At 49.8% G+C, this 16,655-nt stretch overlaps 1 protein-coding gene across 1 annotated transcript in view; it reads left to right on the top strand.

Moving 5' to 3' along the window:
- Positions 1-4,820: 4,820 nt before the first annotated feature.
- PLXNA4 (plexin A4) overlaps positions 4,821-16,655 on the top strand; it is a 420,747-nt gene continuing 408,912 nt past the window's right edge. The window contains exon 1 of the mRNA XM_066182659.1: positions 4,821-5,999. Coding sequence (XP_066038756.1) covers positions 4,821-5,999 — 1,179 coding nt within the window. The remainder of the gene's footprint in view (positions 6,000-16,655) is intronic.

Genomic DNA, 16,655 nt, shown 5'->3' on the forward strand with positions numbered 1-16,655 from the left:
GCCATGTTGGCTCCCAAAGAAAAGCTTCTATCCATGGTAATCAGGGTTTATTAAAGGAAACCATGACAAAAAGTCTTTAGATGAGATTAAAGGGATTGTGTAGCTGCACTTGGTGCTGAATTGCTCTGTGCTGGCTCGGGCGCTGGGCGTCTGCCTCGTCAGCATCTCTGCCCGGCCTCCTGCATCCCGGGAATGAATGGCCTGAGTGCAGGAAAAGCAAACACAGGAACGTGCTGCCTGATTAGCTGGGCTTCATTAACCACCCTCTCACTGCCCATGAGTCCTGGATGCTTCCTCCCAGCCAGGTGGGGAACTCACCATGCCCATCCACCGGGACTCTGCGGTGCTGCCAGACCCACTGTCCATGAGGATGTGCTGAGTTTTCCCTCCGTCCCTCCCAGAGCTGTTTTCCAGCTCACTTTGGTTGTATTCAAGGCTTTAACATGTATTTTTGCTGTGAGCTGGGCCCACAGTGGGATTGCTTCTGTGGCTTTCTGTATCCAGGCTCTTCCCGCTGACCTTGTGGTGTCCCTGCTGCCACATGTGGCCGTGGCAGGGGACATGGTGACGTGGCTCTGTCTAACACCTTTGATGGCAGGAGGGATGTGTGTGTGTGTGTGTGTGAGGGAGATGCTGTTGTCTGTGTTCACCCAGTGATGTGTTCCTTTCAGGAGCTGTCACTGGAGCGGGGTGGATTTGTCCCAGACTCCAGTACAGGGACATGACCACGGATTTTGTGAGATTGTCAATCAAAACTCAGCTCTCTCTTTCCCCTCTCCCTGTACACTTCCTCCCAAGTCCTTTCCTCTCTCTCAACTGACAGATCAGTCCTTTGTGTCCTCTTGATTCCTGATTTATTCCTACTTCCTCAGGCATAACTCATCCTTGACTTTGTCCCCTTGAACGCTGCTGCATTTCGAGGATGTATTCATCACTCCCTAACTTTCTCATCTAATAATCAGAGTTAAAAGACATTTGGAATGTTTCTTCCTCTGAGATCCTTTCACATCCAAACTTTTCTTGGTATTTACCACAGACTTTCATGTCCTGGAGTCTTGGGATTGCATCCTGGAGATCCCTGAGCAGAACGAAACAGCAACCTTTAACTCAGTGGTCTCAAACCTTTGTTGGAAATGCTCAATAACAGCAAAAAAAGGTAACCAGACTGTGGGGGAGCACCATAACTTGCTGTTCTCCAGGAGGTTAAACCAAACTCTGGGAATTCGAGGCATCTTCTGGGGAATCTGTTATGTGCAGGCCATAAAGTTGTGATTCCACAGGCAGGACAGTGGTGTGAAACCTCCTGTGGTGGTTGACTCTGAGACCTTGCTCTACCATGGATGAAACCCTGTCTGAAACAGCTGGATTTGCTCTGTGACCTTCCCGGGGACCCTGGAGGTGCTGCTGTGGCAGGAGCCACGTCGAGGGATGGTCTGGCCTCACACAGGAGCCCTGTGGTGGCTCATGGCATCACTGCTGGCCACATCCCCGGTGGAAAAGGCAGTTTGGGTTTATTTTGGGAACAGCCAGCTCGGAGCCCAAGTCCAGCCCTTGCTGGCTGTGGCCTTTTGTTTGTTTGCTTTGTTTTCAGAATATAATTACTCTCTTGTAGACTCTGCATGTCCACGGCACTGTATTATTGCCTTCCCAGCTGCTGTGATTCCTGCCATCCAGACACAGGGAAAAAAACCCCATCCACAACCCCCTTTCTCTCTGGTGCATCCTTCAAAGGGTTGTACAAACCCTGTTCTATTCTGCAGGCTAAACATCCAGGCCTCCTTGCCCCTGACCTCTGCTGTTATTTATTAATTAAGCCAAATTATAAATTACAGCCCTCAGAGGCTCCAGGACTGATTGGGGCTCCAGGACAGAGGGTACAGGGCAGACAGCACGAGCAGATGGGAGAGGAGAGAGTGCCAGCAGCAAGCAGAGAGAAAATCCTGCTCCTGGGGTCACTCAGATGGCTGCTGGAAGATGGCAAAATAGCCTCAGGCTGCTGCTCTCCCTGCTTTGTCCCAAAAGGCTGCTCCTCTGCATTCCTGGTGCTCTCAGACTGCTGATGCTCCCTCCTCTGCAGGTGAACTTCCTCCCCCGTGAGGTTCAGTGTTCTGGAAAGTGTCCTTGCCTGCTGTAAAGCCTTCCTGGAGTTTCTCACTGGGGTCTCTCTGGGTTCCAGATCAAACTTGCTGTCTTTGCCTGGAAGGATCACGGGATGGTTTGGGTTGGAAGGGATCTAGCAAGGTTCTCCTCACCATTCCCTTCTTCTGTGAGTGATAGTCTGACCTCAAATCAATTCTCACCTGCACGGGCCTCGAAAAATTTATGCCTGGAGTCTGTCTCTTCTCATTTTGTGTTGGCTGTTTGTTTGAATGGGCAGATTTTATCCCATTTTTGCAGGTGCTGTGAAGAATTTTGGGCAGAGGGCTGCTTTTGGAGAGAGGGGCTGCTCAGCACCTCTTCAGTCTTGGGAGTTACAGCATTTCCCCGCCCTGCACCTCTGCTGACTCTGCAGAGCAAAACACAGTAAAATATGGGGGTAAACCAGATACCTTTATACCTTTTTAGTACTTGAAAAGAATAATTCCTTCCTAGATCTGCCTAGCTCCCGACCAAACCAGTGCCTGTTAGAAATGTGGATCATAACTCATCAGTGACGGGAGCCGGTGCTCAGGGTCGCCACGTGACGTTCCTGAACACAGGACTCAAACAGGGACAGCTTCCCTCTTCTGCTGCTCTCTCAAGGATGGGCTCTTTTGAAAGAGGAATGGTTGTGTGGGGAGAGCTCATCCCATCACTGCTCTATCCATCATAATAAAGGTTATTAACAGCCTACGTGACCAGCCTGCCTATCCCCGCAGAGCTTGGGAAGGCAGTCCTGCAAACTCTGCACTATAAGCTTGCTTTTATTAAATATTTGCTTGACCAGAGAGGCAAAGCAGAACAGGGTAAACACGACTAAAGCAAATGTGGGCTGACCTTTGTCCGTCATCCATCCAACGCCTGCGGCTGCCGCGGCAGGGAGGGCAGCGGGAGGTGAAGGTGATCCTACAACAGCTTGGAAATCCTGGCTGCTGCGCGAGAATTTTGAAATATTTGGGGTGGCATGAAAGTGGTGGCTGCTCTACAAGCCCAGACTTACCCTTTCCACTATCAGATCTAATCAGCCTATGGGTCAAAAGGATGTGGGATTTATTCTCCGTGTTATTTTTTTGAGGTAAATTTTTCAGTTCCACTGGCATTAGCAGAGCTGCACAGATCTGAAAAAGCTGCACATCCAGACCTGTGTCACTGTCACATCTCCCTCCCTGCTGGGATTTGCAAACAGGGATTTTTTTCCTTGCCTCCTACTTGTGTGAGCCTGGCTGTCATCACTGGTTACACCCCTTGATTTCAGCAAAGTCACTCTGTGACAGAGAGGTTGGGACACTGCAGGAGTGGAGCTGTGTTTGGCTTGTGTCCTTTTTAAAATCAAGAACAGCTTTGTGAAGCTCTGATGTGGATGACAGAGGGATGAAGGGCCTGGCCACCAGGTTTGTGTGGTCAGCACTCAATGAGGAGCTTGGCCTGTGAGGCCTGGGCTGGTAGGACTCCATCTCCCACATGCTCTGTGGGACCATGAAGGGATAAAGCTGTTCTTGGTACAGAAGCCACCAAAAAAGTGAAGGAGAAGGGAGCAGATGGAAGTGTTGAGTAGGAAGAGGTGTTTCCGTGGGGCTTGGTGATGTGCCCACCAAATGTTTGAACCCCATACTGCTCCCATCAGCGTGGTTAAAACCTGGGAGATTTTAAGGGACTGAGTGGTGCAAGGAAAGCCTCTTCCCTCTCTTTGGAAAAGCACCAGGCTGGTCCTTGGGTCATTGGTTTTCCCACTTCACAGTGCTTTAGGCTTTATCACTTCTGGTAGATAAGCAACCCCTTTCTCCTCAGTCACCTGAGATTCCCAGGAGAGCTGGATCTCTTTCAGATGATGCTCCCTCAGCTCTGAAGTGGGTGGAGAGTGTGAAGTGGGTGGAGAGTGGTCTGTGGTGAGAGCCCAGGGGAGGGAGGACACCCTGTGCTCCGTTTGCTCCCAGCCCTTCACAGATGTGGCAGTGACAGCTGGCACACCCCAACCCCTGGCTCTGTACTCCAGGTTGGGCTGGTGTGAGGCAGCTTTGATGTGGAAGCCACAGAGCTCCTGCTCAAACAGATCTCCCTGAAAGGCTGTGAATGTCACACCAGGGCTGGCTCCTTCCCGGCAAACTTCAGGGGCTGCGGGAGAGCTCAGCATCCATCTGGCCCCATCCCTGTAGGCAGATCCCTGACCTTCTGTAGGCTTCAGTGCCTCGTCCAGAAGAGCAGGATAATAATCCTTCTCCAGTTCTGGCCTCTCAGATAGCAAATACACAGCTGGGCTGATGCTGGCAGTGCAAACAGCAATGCTGGGTGTTGTTTTTACCATTACCCTTCTGCACTTCCAGTCAGTATTTATGCTGCACCGTGGGGCACGTGTGTGTGTAATGGAGAGGGAAAGGGTGCTGATTTATTACTCTGCTGTGTGATTTCTGCTTTTTCTCCCAGCATCTTTTCTGTCAGGAGGGCTCCCTTTGTGCTGGTTTTAAGTAGAGAGCTCAGAGTGGAGAAAGGGAGGATTAGCAATTAAATACGCTCTGATGATGGCATGGTTGTGAAGGAGGGAGGAGGAAGGAATACTCCATAGTAATGTACTTTTGTTTTCTTTTTTCCTTGCTTGTAGGACAGAATCTGCCAGGGAATTGGTGTTTTGAAGAGTTTTACAGCTTCTAATCCTTGTTGCCTTGGGAATACAAACCTCTCTGATCATGTCGCCGGCCATGTGGAAGTGGACTTGCCTGGTTTCTCACCTCCTGCTGTCCACCACAGTGTCACCTCTTGGCAGACAGCAGCCACCCCATCCAAAGAGGCCCTTCATCACCTTCACCGGGGAGCAAGCAGAGGGAAACTTCAACCACTTGGTGGTGGACGAAAGAACTGGGCACATTTACTTGGGGGCTGTCAACAGGATCTACAAACTCTCCAGTGACCTGAAGGTCCTGGTGACCCACGAGACTGGTCCTGATGACGATAATCCCAAGTGTTATCCTCCCAGGATAGTCCAAACCTGCAACGAACCCTTGACGCCCACCAACAACATTAACAAAATGCTCCTCATAGACTACAAGGAGAATCGGTTGATAGCCTGTGGGAGTCTGTACCAGGGCATCTGCAAGCTCCTGAGGCTGGATGACCTCTTCAAGCTCGGAGAGCCCTTCCACAAGAAGGAGCATTACCTCTCTGGGGTGAACGAGAGTGGCTCTGTTTTTGGAGTCATTGTTTCTTACAGCAACATGGACGACAAGCTGTTCATCGCCACAGCCGTGGACGGCAAACCGGAGTATTTCCCCACCATCTCCAGCAGGAAGCTCACCAAGAACTCCGAGGCTGATGGGATGTTTGCCTATGTCTTTCACGACGAGTTTGTGGCCTCTATGATCAAGATCCCCTCAGATACCTTTACCATCATCCCCGACTTCGATATCTACTATATCTACGGCTTCAGCAGCGGGAACTTTGTCTACTTCCTGACTCTGCAGCCTGAGATGATCTCCCCGCCCGGCTCCACCACAAAGGAGCAGGTTTATACCTCCAAGCTGGTGAGGCTTTGTAAGGAGGACACAGCCTTTAACTCCTATGTGGAGGTGCCCATTGGCTGTGAGAAGAACGGGGTGGAGTATCGATTGCTCCAGGCCGCCTACTTGTCCAAGGCTGGAGCCATCCTGGCCAGGTCTCTGGGCGTTGGCCCTGAGGATGATATCCTCTTCACAGTCTTCTCCAAGGGGCAGAAAAGGAAGATGAAGTCTTTGGATGAGTCTGCTCTTTGCATCTTTGTCCTGAAAAACATCAACGACCGCATCAAGGACAGGCTTCAGTCCTGCTACAGGGGAGAGGGGACATTAGACCTGGCCTGGCTCAAGGTCAAGGACATTCCCTGTAGCAGCGCGGTAAGTGAAGCCCCGTGGCACCTCACCTCGCGCTCCTCACCCATTAACAAGTTTTGTCTTCAGTTAACCAACCTTCTCAACCCTTAAAGCAGAGACCAAGAAACTGAGATGGCCTTGTCCCAGTCCTGGCTCTGCCTCCAGCTCACCACAACACCCAGTTTAACCACTTCATGCCCCGGTTAGCTCATGGACAAGCTGACGAAGGGATCAGCAGACATGCTATGTTTGCTGATGAGCTAAACCAAGGGGCCTTGGAATGTTGAAGAGGAATATGCCTGTTGTAGTTACTTCATGGTGCAAATCACAGGGGTGAAATCACTTAGACCCAGGCACACTTTCGGCTCAAACCTAAACCAAAAGAGGGCCTAGAGATGTTAGGGCTTGTGCTGGTTTCTGTGTATGCTGGGGTAATTTTTTTTTTTCCCTGGGCTGGAGCTGGGGCAGGATTTATTCAGGGAACTTTATGAAGCCAGGGCTTCATTTCTTCAAGGGCTGAGAAGCACTGGTCATTAACCATCAAAGCTCCTCGCCTTCCGGTCTCCAGTCAGCTCTGCGCTGAGAAATTAAGGCCTGGCTGCAGATCAAGGATTAGACACTGCAAGATTTAAGGGCAGGACTGGGGAAGAGGCTGGTCTGTCTGACCTACAAATGGTCTGAAGAAATTGCCTCGGTTTATTCCGAGTGCCATGGCAGGAGTGTGCACAGGGCTGGCTTTGATAGCAGGCGCAGACACGGGCATTACAGCTGGCACCGCACCCGGGGCTGAAGGAGCTGCTTCCCCGGGCTTTGATTCCCATCCTTAATTAGCTCTTTCAAGTGAGAGGCGAGTTCCAGTCTGAGCAAAGGGAATAGGGAGAAGTGCCAGAGTGCTTTCCTGCCCCGTAATCTCCAGGCAGGCAGTGCTCAGGATATGGGATTGCTCCTTTGTGCCCAAGCCTTGTTTGCTGGGGGATTCTTCTGATGCTCCCTGGCAGGACAAGGACGAACCATGGATGGGAATCTCATTGTAAGGACACTGATCCTTCCTTTCCCTGCTCTAATTCCCCTTTACACCCCTCAGTGTCCTTGCCTGACCTTGCCCTGCTCTCATTCTCCCACACTGAAGGGACAAGTCCTTGATTTTAGTTGGGATCTCTTCTGCCTAGACCCGCAAAGCTCCCTGTGGAGCATTGCACAGGGAGAAAGGCTGTGCCCAAATCTGGCTTTGATTTTTTTGTTTAGCCGCAAGGCCTGTGCACTTTCAAAGAGCTGCCTTTAGATTTAAGCTGGGAGCTTCCCACTGGAGTTTCTTTCCTGGGCTCTTAAGCCTCTCCATGCATTTGCATATTTGCTCTGCTTGTGCTCCACACTGACGTTTGCAGTGCTGGACCTCTCCAATTAGGAGGTTTGAAACCTCTCAGTCCTGCCTTCTGTGGCTTTAGACAGGAGCAAAAAAGGCCAACAGCTTTCTTATGTCCCATGAGGTGAGTCCCAAACCCAGAAAACTGATGTCACACTGAGTAGGGGCAGGACTGCAGAGGTTGGAGGGAGGACACGGTGGGGAAAAGTGTTGGAGCATATTTATGAGTGTACGCCTTCACTGTGAATCAGAGACACTGCAAAAGAACCTGGAGATGCTTGAATTAAAAGCAGGAAGTCTGAAGTGTGTGACTAAGTATGCTGTCCTCTCCTTAAATGAGCCTACTTAGAGCTGCTGGCAAGCCCTGCCTGAGATCAGCTGTGCTGCCCGAGGGAAGAGGTATTAGTGGCTTGGCTGCTGAGAGGGGTTGCAGAGTCCAGCCGCTAAGCTTGGAAAATATTTGATGGTTGGTGAAGTATTTTGGAGGCTGGATGTGTGTCTGCGAGAGCCTGGTCTCCTCGGCTCATGTCCTGCCTGCCAGCCAAGCCCCAGCACTGCTGCTCTGCCACTCAGCACATGTGTTAGAGGCAGCTCTAAAACCAATTACAAAGCCATCAGTGAGCCTTTCCCCGGGTTTGTGTGGATGTCAAACGTTTCTCTGTCGGTGCAAACAGAGGCTTAACCTGCCTACAGTTCAGGCTGGAACTGAATTTCAGCTTTGCTGTCCTGCCTTCAGCAACTGAAATCCTGTACAAGAACAGGCCCGGCTGATGTGCTGGGCACTGAGCATTTCAAAGTGACAGAGGAGACTTGGATTAGGTGCTAGGGAGGAAATTCTTTACACAGAGGGTACTGAGGCAGTGGAACAGCTTGCCCAGAGCAGCCGTGGCTGCCCCTGGATCCCTGGAAGTGTCCAAGGCCATGCTGGACTGGGCTTGGAGCAACCTGGGATAGTGGAAGGTGTCCCTGCCCATGGCAGGGATTGGGACTGGATAATATTTAAGATCCTTTTCAACCCAAGCCATTCTGTGATTCTTTGTGGTATTAGCTGCAGGACTGAGGAGCTGGGTTCCTTTTGCTGTCCTTGCCTATCAGGTCTGGCTTTTAGTAACAAATATTCTTCTATTTTTTTCTAATATTTCTAACAAAGGGGAATATTTCTGACTCAAAGGGGATCCACATGACAGGATACTTCAGCTCCTGCCTTGGTGTAATCCTTGCTCAAGGCAACTTCAGGGCTAGAGAAATCTCCTGGGGACCATTCCCAGCTGTCCTAACCTGCAACGTGCACACAGATAATTCCAGGGATGTGGGGAAACAGTACTCTGGTCCCCAGCAGCAAAGTCTGTAGCTCCTCTGGTCAGGCAGCTTGGTTACATCTGGAGCTGAGAGAGCTGAGGTCAGGAAAGACCTTGGCTGGACAAACTTTGTCTCGTGGTCGGTATTCAGCAGGAGGCATTGGGTCCCCAGATGTCCTGCAGGGTTGGATGTCCTGTAGACTTGTCCTAGTCTGGTTTGCAAAGGTCGAGGCAAAGACAAAACCAAAAAAAAAAACCTCTCTGTGTGACAAGCCTGTGATTGCCCCGTGCTAAGTGCCTGTTGTAGATGTCAGCAGTGTGGTAGCAGAATTTCCAGAGTGAGAAAGGTATAAGTCCAGAGATGAATGGAGAATCCTCACTTTTCATTCCTCTCCCATCCCTGTGTTACAGCTCTCCTTCCATTCATCTTCAGCATAAATCAGAAAAAAAAAAAAAAAAAAAAAAAGATAGATTTTCATGTCTGGGCCGTTGATTTGCAAATTGGTGATGTTCACTGAGGTGATGAATGGTCCCAGGTAATACCTCTCTGCAAAAGCAGGATAATAGCTTATATTTAAGCAGTACACTTGACCCCAAATGCTTAGAAATTCATATAATCAGAGAAAAATGAGGCTGGGAAAAAAGGATTCTTATGAGGTCATCTGATTTGCCCTTCTGCCCTACTTATAACGCTCCTGACAGATGTTTGTCTCACCTGTTCTTAACCTCTGGCTATGGAGATTCCTCTCTCTCCCTAAAATCTGTCCATGCTGTGAGGAAGCTTTCCCTCATGTCAAATCTAAATCTCCTCTCTGGATACTGAAGCCATTCCTACTTATACAGTCAGAGGGCACCTTCAAACCCTTTGGCTCCGTGGACCTGCAGGGTGTTGGCAAAAGCAGGGTTGTTCTGGAGGGGAAAAAACCAGGCTTCTTAAAACAGAAAATCAGCTTTATGATTGGCTAAAGGAGGTTGTGGTTTCAATGTCCTTCACAAACTTTGTAATTGAGCAGCCTGATCTAGTTGAAGTTATCCCTTCCTGCTCATGGCAGGAGGCTGGACTAGATGAACTTTTAAGGTCCCTTCCAACCATTCTGTGGTTCTATGGCACTGTTGGGAAATGTTGGATTACTTAAAAAAAAACCCCAAAAATATAAAGGGGAAAAACCAGCAGTTTGAGAGGAGGATGGGGATGTAAATGTGGCATTTCTGTACAGGAATTGATCATTGGGGGATTTGTTGATTGCCATTATGATGAAATAAGATTAATAGGTGTGTTTTGAAGCCTAGTGAGAGTTCCACTCCTGGGATGGTCAGCAGAGGAGGCAGGGGAGCCTTCCCCTCTACCTTGGGGACCAGGCAAGTGAAGTGCTGTGAGACAAAAAGTGTGGATGAAGAAGAGGAGGGTACTGGAGACTGACCCCAAAGCAGCCTGAGGGTGTCAGGGCTGTGAGGAGATGAAGAGGAGCAGGGATCCTGCTGGAACTTTGGCTGGCAATGAAGTCCCAAACCCGGGGTGCTGCTGGCATGTGACCCTGGCTGTTAGCTCAGGAGCTGCTCACATCCCAGGGCTGCTCTCCTGGGAGATCCTGGCCTCCTCCTCAGCCTGATCTGCCTCCCAGACTAAGAGACTCCAGTCCCTGCCATGGAAAGGTGTCACCTCCATCACTGCAGCTTCTACCAGATATGCACCACCACTATCTGTCCAAGATAATCAAAGTGTCAGTCCACAACTCCTGCATGGCTTCTGCCTTTTGCTGGTATTTTCTTTCCCTTTTGGCAGGAAATGGGGTTTGACTGTTTAAATTGCTGTATTCAGTCACTTCCTGTTTTTCATGGCAGCGCTGTCACCTGGGGGAGAACAGAAATGTTTTCAAAGCTGACTGGCCAACAAAAGGCCTTGTGTGAAGAGCTGGGCAATGTTTTCCCAACACTTTGCTACCAGAAGTGGATGTTTGGGTCCCAAGCCATTGTCTGACGAGTGACTTGGCTGTGAAGGCTTCCTGTGCTTCTGGTGGCTGTTGGTAACTCCCCAAAACCTCTTTGCAGATGCTGCTGGTGAAATCTCTGGGAGTCCTGCACCATCTCCATGCATTTGTTCCTCAAGTGGGCTTTGCCCTCCTGCTCTCTCTGCTTTCCCTGCATCCCCTGACCACCCCTGATGCCCACTGCTGTTGTCACAGGGTTTAGCTGGATACAGAAGTCTGTGGATTAGTCCTTCCATGCTGGGCATGTTTGGAGGCCAGCTAGGTGCACAGACATTTTTCTTGGGCAGCACAGGGAACATGAACACTGCCTGGTCCTTGGGGATGACCCTTGGGCTCCCTCCTGCTCCATCCCACCAGGTTAGGAAGGGCCATTTACAGCTCAGGTGGTGGAAAGGCTTCATGTATGGTATGGAATAGTCAGCTTGACTCCTGGGAAGGGGATAGGTGGTCGAGATTTTTCAGCCTGTTTCATATTCCTCTCCCTTCCAGGGCTTCTGTTTGCAATCACTGGTGTTAACAGGGACGGCCAAGATTTTTCAGCCTGTTTCATGTTCCTCTTCCTTCCAGGCTTGTGCTCATCATCCCCGGTGTTAACAGGACACAGAGCACCTCTGAGACATCAGGATGGGGAGCAGCAGGAGGTTGTTTTACGGGGGGGTTGGCTAAGGCACAAAACGACAATTTCTGGCCCCGGGACTCCTGGATCTCAGGGCTGTGCCCATCTGTTGCAGGAGGAGGGAATATTTCCTTGCTCTTACATTCCTCTCTGGCAGGGTGGGCAGAAGAACAGGGTCATTTAGAAAGAAGGACCAGCTGGAGCTGCTGGAAAGAAGGGGTGTTCCGAGGGAAAAAATCACTTTACAAGCAAAAAAAGCAGGAATTGTCATCCTTATCTGTCATTTCTCCCATTTTACCATAAAAGCCAAAGGCTAGGGAAAAGGGAGTGTTAGCTTTGCCTAGTCCTTGGGAAGAGGAATGTGTGGAAGGAGGTCCATGCAATCCAGGGGCTTTGGCACTTTGCACACCCAGCCCTGCCCATTTCTCCTGGCTGGATCAGTGAGTACGTGAGCCTGACTCTTTCCCAGGGGAATGGATCAATCACAGGGATGAGTTATCAGTTTCATTTTACCTCATAATTCTCCTTGTTTGCCAGTTGGGCTATCCTAAGTAAATCCCTGTGTGTGTCAGTGCCACTGGTGCTTGCACAACAGCACCTTTTGCTCATCCCAGCTGGACAGACCATGCACAAGTCTTGTGTACACATCTTTACTCCAAATTTTACTGGCTGGTGTTTCTGATTCAAAGGGTTTATGGACAGCTACGGTCAGTTCTTGGTCAACTTTTAACAGCACTTTCTCCTTCTTCCTCTGAAAATGCAAACAAGAGCAGGAAACCCCTGCAAAAATGACCAAGTTCAGTTTTTGGAAAGGGCAGTACCCTCAGAAATGCTGTAATGCCTCTCTGGGAATGCTCACTGGAGACTGGGAGCCGGAGCAAACAGGCTGGTGGCTGCCAGATCTGTGTTTGTGCACTTGGTCACATCAGTTTGTGTTGGATGGCGTGCGCTGGCCCAGGGACTCGCTGGGCCCAGCAGCTGTGATAAGAGGTGACAAGTGTCCTCCTGCTGACACTGGGGGCTGGAGAGAGAGGGATCTGAGCTGGGCAGGACAGAGGGACACTAGGAAGGGCTCAGGGTTTCTGCAGCTGAGCTCTGTGATTTGCAATTCTTCCCCTGCACCTTCCGCCCCCAGCAGGCCTGAGCATCACCTCCCCTGCAAAGCTGGCTCTGCTCCAGGGTGAGAAACACTTCCACAGAGAGAGAAATTCCATGTTATCTCCCCACATGAGGCAGCTCTCTCTAGGGACATGGCTGGAATTTCTCATGGTTGTGGTCAGTGGTGGTCAGGGGCTGTGCTCTGTGGGCTAATGGAGAGCAACTGAGTTCATGTCTCCAGTGCTCCCAGTAAGGTCCTGGCCCCTCTGAGCCGGGATTGGGAAAATCTCCCCACTGCTTTCTCTGTGAGGTGAGCCCAGGCAGCACGTGGATTCATCATCTCTTTTCCCTGGGTGATGGTTCTCTCTCCCAGGTGCCACCTCTCTGCTTTCAGTCAGCAGGGATAAGGACAGGTCCCTGCCTCTGCAAAGTGCTCTGCGCTCCAGGCAGGAAAAAAAAATGGCTTTGGATGCTCTGAGGGAGAGCAAAACACAAACTCTTAATCCCCTACATCAACAGAAGCTTGCACTTAAGGGCTCTAAACCAGGGTCTAATTGCATAGAGAGGATGATTGCATTTGAGGTATTAAGTAGATTTCTCAGTATTAAACACCTGTCCTTGAGAGGATACTGCTTGACCCATGGATGCAGAAATAATTCTGGCAATAATTAATTACTTTCATCCTGAAACACCCCCACCCTGAAACCTCTCCTTCCCAAATCCTCATTGTCCTGGGGGGGAAAAAACCCCAAACATGCATTGGAAACAACCTTGTCAAAAACATTTATTTCCTTTCAAAGCATAAAACGGGAGGAAACCCTCTGCCTTTAAGTGGCTGGGAGCCAAACCCTCTCACAGAGCTGTTCTCTCACGTCTGGGTGACCCCGCTCACACAAAATGTTCATTGAGGGCAGAGCAGGACCCAAGGCTGCAGGGCTGCTGTTGTGTCTGAGATATTCCAGGCACAGTTCCCTCCCCCACCATCCATCCATCCATCCACCCCATCTCTGCACCAGCTGGCTGTGCCTGAGCAGCTCAGCATCACCCCAGGTCCTGCAGGTCCCCCGTGTGCAGGTGAGCAGAGTGCCAGACCCTCCATCCCTTCCCCACGCCGTCTCCCTGCCCTCCTCGCCACACGGACAATTAGATTTATTTCTGGGAACTCCTCTTTGCTGCTTCCCCTGCCAGCAACCCAGGCTGTTTTCTTCTGTGGTTGAGCCCTGTGGTCACCCGTGGCTCAGCTCTGCATTTCTGGAGGCCTCCACATGATCTCCTCACATTGTCTTCCGCGCCAGGGGATCGGCGACGTCGCAAACCTGACCTCACCTCGCCTCGCCAGGAGGTCGCCTGGCAGGCCAAGGGGAATGCTTGTGCAAGAGGGTGGTTTTTTTTGGTTGTTTTGTTTTGTTTTGTTTTTTTAAATTTAAAAAAAAAAAAAAAAAAAGGCAGAAAGCAAACCTCAGATGTCCTGGAAGAGCCAGAAGCAAAATGACTCCAGCTCCCTTGGTGAGGCTGATGCTATTTAAAGCAGCCGGAGCAGGGGAGGTTGTACAATGCCCATTCTGTTGAGGAGGGGGTCAGGGGGGTGCTGGATTTAGCTTTGCTCTCTGGGATAAATCCTGCACAGACCCTTCCTCCCTCGCCTGATGCCAGTGGAACTGTTGGGGTAAAAGACAGTGCAGGGTCTGTCTCAGAACTTGGAGGATCAGTGAAGATATTCAGCCTCTGGGAGTGATCTGAGGCACGTGTACATCTATTTATATTCCAGGAATATAACATAAGACTTATTTATTTTTCCCACCCTGAAATTTCTCTATTTATCCAAATTGAATGGATGGGTTCCCATTGTACCTGGTAGGATAACACAGATATTGGAAGACTGGATACTGTGGAGATGGAGATGAAAAAAACTGTTTTACTGAATCACATCTGACCATATTTCTGTCCCAGCCTGGCACCTGCAGGGTTTCACTCTTTTAGGATATAGTTTTTGCTCTAAGTTTGTTTGAGGAGCATTTTATTAGGAATGGGACAATCTTTGGGTAACCTGGCAACAACTTTCAGACAAAATTTTGTGTTGGCAGAGCCAGCACACCCTTGGTTGTGTAGATGTATCCAGGTTCAGGATGGAGCTGGAGTTCCATCCCTGGAAGTGTTCAAGGCCAGTTTGGATGAGGCTTTGAACAACCCAATCCAGTGAAAAGGGTCCCTGTTCATGGCATGAGGTGGGACTGACTGCTCTTTAAGGTCCCTTTCAACCCAAACCATCCTATGATTCTATAAAGAAATACTCAACACTAGGAAAGGCAAGACACCCAGATAGGATTGGAGCTAAATGGTAAAGATGAAGTTTTCCCTGTTTCCTCCATGCAGCACTGGGAGCTGGTGTGGCTGATGGAACATGTGGGTGACATTAGATCAGTAGGAACAACATTGCATTTCCCCGTTTCAATGTCATTGCCCCGGCACTGTCAGTGATCCAAAATATAATAGGATTTGTACAGCTGATTTATCCTGTAAACAAGCAATACTAGCCAGGCACGTATTTAGACAAGGAGAGAGAGTGGGAGAGGCAGAGCGAGGGAACGTGCAGCAGAGAATAAAAATTCACTCCTCCTAACGAGGGAATGACCCGGCGCTCTCGGGTTGGGGCTGTTGGTTGGGATCCCACAGCAGGAAACACAGGGCTGTGATTGTGACGGTGTCCCTGCACCCAGGGCTGGCTGCAGCCTCCCAGTTGCTCAGTCCTGCTTTCAGATTCAGGAGCAGTTGGAGCTTCAGTGGATTTCCACTGCCTGGTACAAACACTCTGAATTCCTCAAGCGCCGCGATCTGCACAGATAAAGCGGCTGCGAGCGGGAGATTTTCCCTTTCAGGGCTCGAGTGCTTTAGTTTGTTGTTTAAACTGATAACCAGGCTTCTTTAAATTCATCTTCTGCGAGATGATGGGACCAGACACATCTCGATTCTCCCTGATACAGATGCCAGCCCTGGATGTCGACTCCCCCTTATTTGTTGAGCAAGCCAAGCTCTCACCATTTCCCGGTGCTGAAGAGCAGCACCACATACATCTCACTCATTACAGCACTTAAATCACCTTTGCAGGGCCGTGGTGAGGCTTAATTAATGCTTTTAAGAGGCTCAGGGCTCTCGGGGTGAAGGTGTTGCCTGCATGCAAAGCAGCCCTGTTGTTTCATTTCTGCAGCGCTGTTGGTGCGAGTGGCACTTTGCAGCCCAAATGATGATTTTTTTTTCGCCTGTGTAACAAAATAATAATTATGGCAATTGAATTGCTGGCGATGCCATCAAAGGGAAGCAGCCAGACTTTATCTGATCAGGTGCTGGTGTGCATTCAATAGGAGTGAGAGGGCTGATCAGAGAAATGCGACATCCTTTAGGATAAAATGCATCACCTTCTCTAGAAGGTGTCTTTCTGCTTTCACAAAATCCCCTTTCCACCTAAGATTTCCTCACTCTGGTGCTTGTTCTCCCTGTCTCAGCTGCAGCAGCACCAGAGAATATCAGTGCTGCTGTGTTTCAGGTGTGTAACAGAGCTTTACTGCTGCAATAAGTTCTTACAGAAGAGCTCTAGCAGCTTATTTGATCAATACTTCCCTTTTGAAAAATCCCTAAATGCTTATTTACCCAACAGTCCATGGCAGTTTCAAAGGCAGAGCTTCCACAGTCAATAATCTCTTTTTTTGGGGGTGTGAAAAATTTTAAGTGAATTTTTCAAAGCACTGATCTGAGAGGCACAGAGATTATGTTCCTCTGTTTATTCTTCAGTGCCTCATCCATATGATCCTCTGAGCCAGCAAGGGGAAGTTTATGGGACCACAGGAAAGCTCAGCTTCCTTTTACACCTTTTACAGTCACGCTTGCTGATCTTCAGGTCACATCCATCCTTCTGGCTTGTAGGAATGAACCTCAGTGACCACACAGCTTTGGGGCGTGATTTTCAGCCTGCCTGCATGGCTTGGGGTGCTGATGCTGAGATTCGGAATCATGGTGCCGGAAATCTTCTGAAGAGATGGAAATGCAGTATGCAAAAGGGAGATTTGGCTGACACACTGATGTTTGGGATTTGGAGTGGGAAGATCTCTGTGAATGGAATGTTTTATTATCTCTCGGTCTGCCTTGCTGCTGGAGGGACTGTCCCTTCTCTGTGCCTACATCAGGCTTTGGGGGTCTAACCAAGGTAAGGGAAATACCACTTTAAACCACAATATGACTCTCCTTCATGGGGACATGAACAATTTGCCTCTAATCACAGGCTGGAAAGGACCTTAAAACTCATCCAGTTCCACTCCCCTGCCA

Source organism: Chamaea fasciata, unplaced genomic scaffold, assembly GCF_029207755.1.
Source record: "Chamaea fasciata isolate MVZ Bird 193981 ecotype frontalis unplaced genomic scaffold, bChaFas1.0.hap1 SCAF_5, whole genome shotgun sequence".
NCBI lineage: Eukaryota > Metazoa > Chordata > Aves > Passeriformes > Sylviidae > Chamaea > Chamaea fasciata.